This window comes from Malus sylvestris, chromosome 6 (genome assembly GCF_916048215.2).
Source record: "Malus sylvestris chromosome 6, drMalSylv7.2, whole genome shotgun sequence".
Lineage (NCBI taxonomy): Eukaryota > Viridiplantae > Streptophyta > Magnoliopsida > Rosales > Rosaceae > Malus > Malus sylvestris.
This window is the reverse complement of record NC_062265.1, coordinates 25,367,204-25,373,815: the sequence shown is the minus strand read 5'-3', so window position 1 is coordinate 25,373,815 and position 6,612 is coordinate 25,367,204. Positions and strand designations below refer to the sequence as shown.

The 6,612-nt window shown below is 39.3% G+C and overlaps 1 protein-coding gene across 1 annotated transcript; it reads left to right on the top strand.

The window, feature by feature from the left end:
- Nucleotides 1–1,688: 1,688 nt before the first annotated feature.
- Nucleotides 1,689–2,501, top strand: LOC126626934 (probable E3 ubiquitin-protein ligase RHA4A). The gene has a single exon (XM_050296335.1). The coding sequence runs from the start codon at nucleotides 1,779–1,781 to the stop codon at nucleotides 2,355–2,357; it is 579 nt and encodes a 192-aa protein (XP_050152292.1). The 5' UTR covers nucleotides 1,689–1,778; the 3' UTR covers nucleotides 2,358–2,501.
- Nucleotides 2,502–6,612: the final 4,111 nt, after the last annotated feature.

Below are 6,612 nucleotides of genomic sequence, written 5' to 3'. Positions count from 1 at the left end.
GTACCACGAACAAAAACAACTACACCTGTTCTAATATGAGAAAATATATTTTACAATGTTCGTCCATTTATTTTATAACACATTTTGTACAACTTGTATTCTCATTATAGAAAAAAATTCTCTCGGCAAAGATGGATGAGAAATAAAGGAAAATGATTTCCACACGTTTATTGTCACATCTCGGCCCGAGCCCCCACCACATTTCTGGCTCGACTCCACCGTAACACGATATTGACCACTCCACTATTTTGTTTCTGGGAACTCACACGAGAACTTCCCAGTTGGTCACCCATCATGGGATTGCTCTCACGCGAACTCGCTTAACTTCGGAGTTCCGATGGAACCCGAAGCCAATGAGCTCCCAAAAAGTCTCGTGCTATGTAGAGATGGGAATATACATATAAGGCTTACAGGATCCTCACCCCTAGGCGATGTGGGATGTAACAATCCACCCCCCTTAGGGGCCCGACATCCTCGTCCGCACACTTCCGGCCAGGGATTGACTCTGATACCAAATTGTCACATCCCAGCCCGGGCCCCCACCACATCCCGGCTCGACTCCACCATAGCACGATATTGTCCGCTTTGGGCCCAGACCACGCCCTCACGGTTTTGTTTCTGGGAACTCACACGAGAACTTCCCAGTGGGTCATCCATCATGGGATTGCTCTCGCGCGAACTCGCTTAACTTCGGAATTCCAATGGAACCCGAAGCCAATGAGCTCCCAAAAGGCCTCATGCTAGGTAGAGATGGGAATATACATATAAGGCTTACAGAATCCTCACCCATGGACGATGTGGGATGTAACATTTATTTCAACTTGTCACACACTTATCTTTGTTTTTTGTCATCAAACTGAAAAGAAAAAAAAATCAAATATAAATAACGATCAAGATTAAATAAAAGTGTGTAAGTGTGTAATTATCATTTCCCATAATAAAATGTTGGGCTTAATTGGATTGTTAGTCTCTATGGTAATAGGATTGTCGGAAGATAGACCTATGGTAAAAAAAATAAGAAATTAAGCGCTTGTGGCGAAGTTTTTTAGGATTTAAGCGCAAAATTGAAAATTTTGTCAATTCTTCGTTTATTATTAGCACGTAAGTCATATATATGAGGCTAAAATAGAACTCTCCCTTAATTGTTAGCACGTGAGGCTAACTTTATTATTTTAGCCTCGCGTGTGAACCTCTTACGCTAACAATTAATTGATAGTTAATGAAATTTTTAAATCTTTTATCTAAATCCTAACAAATTTTACTGCAGGACTTAAATCCTAATTTCTTTACTATCTCTCGACGACCGTATCATCACATGAACGATTAATCCAATCAAGCCTATAAAATGTGGGATGTACTATCCATACACCCCATTTTACTTCTCACACACTTCTTGATAATTTTAGTCTATTGATTTTTTTCAATTCATCCGATCCGATAGTCGAAAATTAAAAAAATAGGTGAGAAGTAAAATGAGGTGTGTGAATTTCACACCCCTAAAATGTTGTTGCAACTTGCAGGTTGAAAAGTAAAAAGCCAAGTCCAAATCTTTTTAAAATACAATAAAAGCCTCTTTATTCCACCCGGGGCCAGTGGCAAGAGTAGAAAGGCCAACTGCCGTCCAATGTAGGAATAGGATTGCCTGTATCGTTCTTATCCTATACTCAATGCGTCCGACATCCGGCTCTACTTATACTTTGCCCATCCTGCTCACCCAATCCAATCTTTTCTTGCAACACAAACACCTCCGAATCCAATCCCATCCCCTCTAATCCCCCATGGATTTCTCCTGTGTTGGTATTAACTTCCCCAAATGGCGCAAAAGCCTTCAAAACCTGCTAATCTTTGCACACTGCTTAAAGATCGTACTGATAGTGGCGCTTAGCCATCTGGGACTGCTCAAACCTGCAGTACAGATCTCTGAGCCAACTGCTGACTCCATGGACCACCATCCGAATCCGACCAATTCGATACTGGCGCTCGATCCCATGTGCCCATCGATAGTCCCGGTCCCAATCCACGTTCTAACAGAATACATCAAGAGGCGGCTCCCGGTGGTGGAATTTAGTCAGGTTTTCGAAAAATACACAAAACTTGGAGATCAAGATACTGCTTGCAGTATATGCTTGGAGTGCATAGAGAGGGGCCATGAGGTGAGGGAGCAGTCTAACTGCGATCATTTGTTTCACAGGGAGTGTCTGGATAGTTGGGTCAATCGGGGCCATGTGACCTGCCCCTTGTGCCGAGCTACGCTGTTTCCGGCCAAGAGCAAAACGGCGAGCTGCGGCGGAGGAAATTTAGGGACGACGGAGAGGGGTGATGCCTACTTTGATAGGTTGGAATTCATTGTGAGATGAGTAGTTTTTATGAACTCTTTCCCACAAGCCGTGGAATGTGTATAGTAGTAATATTTCTTTGAACATTTCTACAAAATTACTAGTAGTTAACTTATGGAAATTACCAATTCAATTACTTGATATATACATATTTGTTGTGAAAAATGCTGGAAGGATTATAAAATTCTAGGGAACTTTAACGAAAAGCACCCGGTACTGTTCACTTTAACGAAAAACCATATTTTTACACTAAAAAGCCAATCCTGGTACTATTCACTTTACCCTTTATTTTGTCCTTATCATTAAAACTCAAAGTTTTCAAGCCCTTTTCATTAGTTTTCCTAAAATTCTATGCCTAATATCTGAATGATTTAATTAGCATGTTAAAACCAACTGGCACTACTTCATTTATGATATGAACCTCTGTGAAACCAACCGACAAACACTTTGCCTGCAATAAAAAAAAAGAAAACTAATGAAAATGACTTGAAAACTTTGAGTTTTAATGATAAAGACAAAATAAAAGGTAAAGTGAATAGTACTAGGATTGACTTTTAGTGTAAAAATGTGGTTTTTCGTTAAAGTGAACAGTACCGGGTGCTTTTCGTTAAAGTTCCCTAAAAAAATGGGTTCAAATTAATTTTTTTTTCTTTGGACATTTCTCACTCCGGTTAGAAAATGTTTTTATAAGACAAAGTTCAGGGCAAAACATTTAGAAAAACACCGAGAAAGGTTTGAAAAGAGACTTTTCAAAAACAAAAAAAAATGAGAGTACTTGAAGCTTATTGAGTACATAGAACAAAACCGAGCTCAATAATTTTCTAAATGTTTCGAGCTGGTCGTTGCACTGTGGCAACGGATAGGGTAAAACTACCCATAATTTCTCCAGACCCGGAAAAAGTATATAATCGTAGCTTACCACTGATTGTTTTTTTTTTAAAGAGTAAAAAATACAACCAACCCTACTTAATAAAATAAAACTTTGTTGTTGTTGAACATTTCTTACACTAGTTTTTATTTCATCCGTTAAGTATCTTAAGAAATTACCAATTGGATTAATTAGTTTTTAATTCTAAGCCTCAAATCTCAATGAATTAGACATAAATTATTGACTCTCTCAGACATAACAACAAACACCTTGCCTACAACAAAAAATGGGTGCACCCATAGGCGAGGCCTTGTTTGGTACGCCAGATATAGCATCGGATAGGACTATTAATACGGAGCCGAGTGTTTGGCGTGCTTTCGTATTAAATTGGACCGGACTAATTTAATCCGATCCACTTATTTTATACGGCATATACCCTCTTATTAAACCAGTCCAAAAGGGGCGTATAGATTAGTCGGGTCCCTTTCTTCTCTCTCGCGCGAAATGAGCGCGCTCTCTCTCTCGCCTTCCCTCGCCATCCCCGCTGTTCTCTCCGTCTCCTTCTCTCGCCGGCTATGTTCTCCCCATCTCCTCCGGCAAGCTTTGTTCTCCCCGTCTCCTCTCGCTGGCTCTATCCTCCCTCACCTTCGTTGTCTGATAATTGGAGACGTGAGAGACCACTGGCACCACCACGGCACAAATTCGAAAAGATTCATCTGGGTTTTAGAACCTTGACTGGGAATAGATGATAGGATTTGAAAATTCAGAAAGATTACTGTAGACATCGAAATTGCGGTGAAATAAATGTTCACCAACGCATTAAAATTTTGACGTGTCAAGGCATACATGGCATATGCCACGTGTCATACAAATTGTACACATGGTGTGTGACTCAACAAAATAAAAAGAAATACCCTTGGAGGATTACACAAGTTTTTCTTCTCATTTTGGGCAATGACAAGGCAAGCACATTTCAATCCATTGAAGATCAAAACAAGGTTTTCTTCTCATTTTGGGCAATGACAAAGCATGCACATATCAAGTTTAAAATGATATTAAGTGGAAAATTAGGCCATAAAATTACCAATTCAAGTTTAAAATTGTATTAAGTGGGAAATTAGGCAATGGTGCTTGGAAAAGAAAAAAATATTTTGTGGTAGTGATTCATTCTCAAAGCCTATAAATAGGTTTCTACATCAAGGTATCATGAACCAATTCACAAATACATTTCTCTACTCCCAAAATGGAAGAGAATACTCCCCACACATCCAAAATCCTTGAAACTTTGAAACTCTAAAGCTTTCAAGCATCCAACCTCCCAAATTCAAGCAAATCCGGAAGGATCAAGAAAACCCTCTTCGTTTTTCGTCAAATCCTCCTTCAAGATCAAGCCCCAACGGCCCTTGAAGAAATTCCTCCTTCAAGATCAAGCCCCAACGGCCCTTGAAGAACTTCCACCAATTCAAGATCAAGCCTCGACGGCCCTTGAAGAAAGTGTTCAACAAATCCACACAACTGTTCATCCTAAGATCAAGCCCCGACGGCCCTTTTGGATCAACAACATCACCAAATCCATATAAATGTTCATCCTAAGATCAAGCCTCAACGGCCTTTTGGATCAACATCAACAAATCCACACAACTGTTCATCCTAAGATCAAGCCCCAACGGCCCTTTTGGATCAACAATCATCCACCAATTCAAGATCAAGCCCCGACGGCCCTTGAAGAAAGTGTTCTTCGTTCTTCGTTCATCGTTATTCCAAGATCAAGCCCCGACGGCCCTTGGATCAACCATCCACCAATTCAAGATCAAGCCCCAAAGGCCCTTGAAGAACTTCCACCAATTCAAGATCAAGCCCCGACGGCCCTTGAAGAAAGCACCATCGTTCATCATCCGTTCATCCTAAGATCAAGCCCCAACGGCCCTTTGGATCAACAAACATCGACAAATCCATACATCCAACCGTTCTTCAAGATCAAGCCTAAAAGCCCTTGAAGATCCGTTCATCACTGTTCTTCAAGATCAAGCCCAAAAGCCCTTGAAGATCCGTTCATCACCATTATTCAAGATCAAGCCTCAACGGCCCTTGAAGAAACACTCATCCTCAAGATCAAGCCCCAACGGCTCCTTGAAGATCCGCTCAAATCCACCTTCAAAGATCAAGCCCATGGCCCCTTGAAGAAACTTCCAACAGTTCATCCAAGATCAAGCCTCGACGGCCCTTGGATCAACAAAACATCCACAAATCAACACCTTACGGAGATCGAATCAAATGATCAAATTTGAGAGAGATTGTAACCCAAAATCATCAAACACAAATATTTGTTTGTGCACGTTGTTCTTGTCTCTTTCGTTTCAGGAATTTTTCGTGTTCACAATTACATCTGGGTTTTATTTGATTCGAAAAGATTTCATCTGGGTTTATAATTTCTTTAATTTCTGGGTTTTTAATTTCTTTAATTACTGGGTTTTAAAGATTTCATCTGCTTGAGGGTGTATTTCAAACCTCTTTGGGCCAAGAACAGGTAAGGAGAAGGGAGTGAGGTTGTTTGTGGGGCACGATGCAGCGGAAAGATCTGGGGAAGAGATAGATTTCATTTTTTTTTTTTTGTTTAGTAATTTGATTTAAACAGGGGAACAGATAGATTTCATTAAACAAACAAAGATTTGTCATTTTTTTTTTCCTTGTCCTATCCGGTTCAATACCAAACACCGTATAAATAATACGATCATTAGTCTGATACTGTACCAAACGCTCGACTAATTTAGTCAGTCCTATCCGATGGCTATTTATCCTATCCGACAGAAATAGTTAGTACAATCCGAGCTGCCAAACGAGACCAGAGTGGTCCCGGACCCATCCTAACCATTGTGTAAGAAACTTTAACAGTTTTAAGCTTACAATTGTAGAACCGTAAAACATAAAGAATAACATGAATTGTTCTCATGAAGAAGTTGAGTCGAAAGACATGGTATCTTATATTTTTCTAATAGTTTTGTTTGTTTTGTTTTTGTGGATTAGTAAAACTCAAGAATGAGGTTTTAAAATCAACTTTAATGTTATTTCTAAATCTACCTAATCAACTATTATTTGCACCCTACCTTTTCTATTAAAATATTCAAACCAAATTTCTTTGTATTTTCTTCTCATAATTTCAATTTTTTTTATTGGTTACCTTGCCCTCCACCTCCTACTCTTGTATTATACACTTTCTTTGATTCTCTTTATTAAATTTAATAGGTACTTTAATTTTGTGAAGATCACTTCAATTGCTCGTACTATGAGTTCAAAAAAACTTTTCAATACATATATAAAAAACCCTTCATCACAAAGAATTCTAACTCCATCATTGGGTGCACAACAAAACCAATCCAACAATTCAGTAATCCAAATTGTGCACAATAA

Excerpts from the sequence above, each read along its gene's own strand:
- LOC126626934 (XM_050296335.1), top strand. The coding sequence starts at position 1,779 with ATGGATTTCTCCTGTGTTGGTATTAACTTCCCCAAATGGCGCAAAAGC.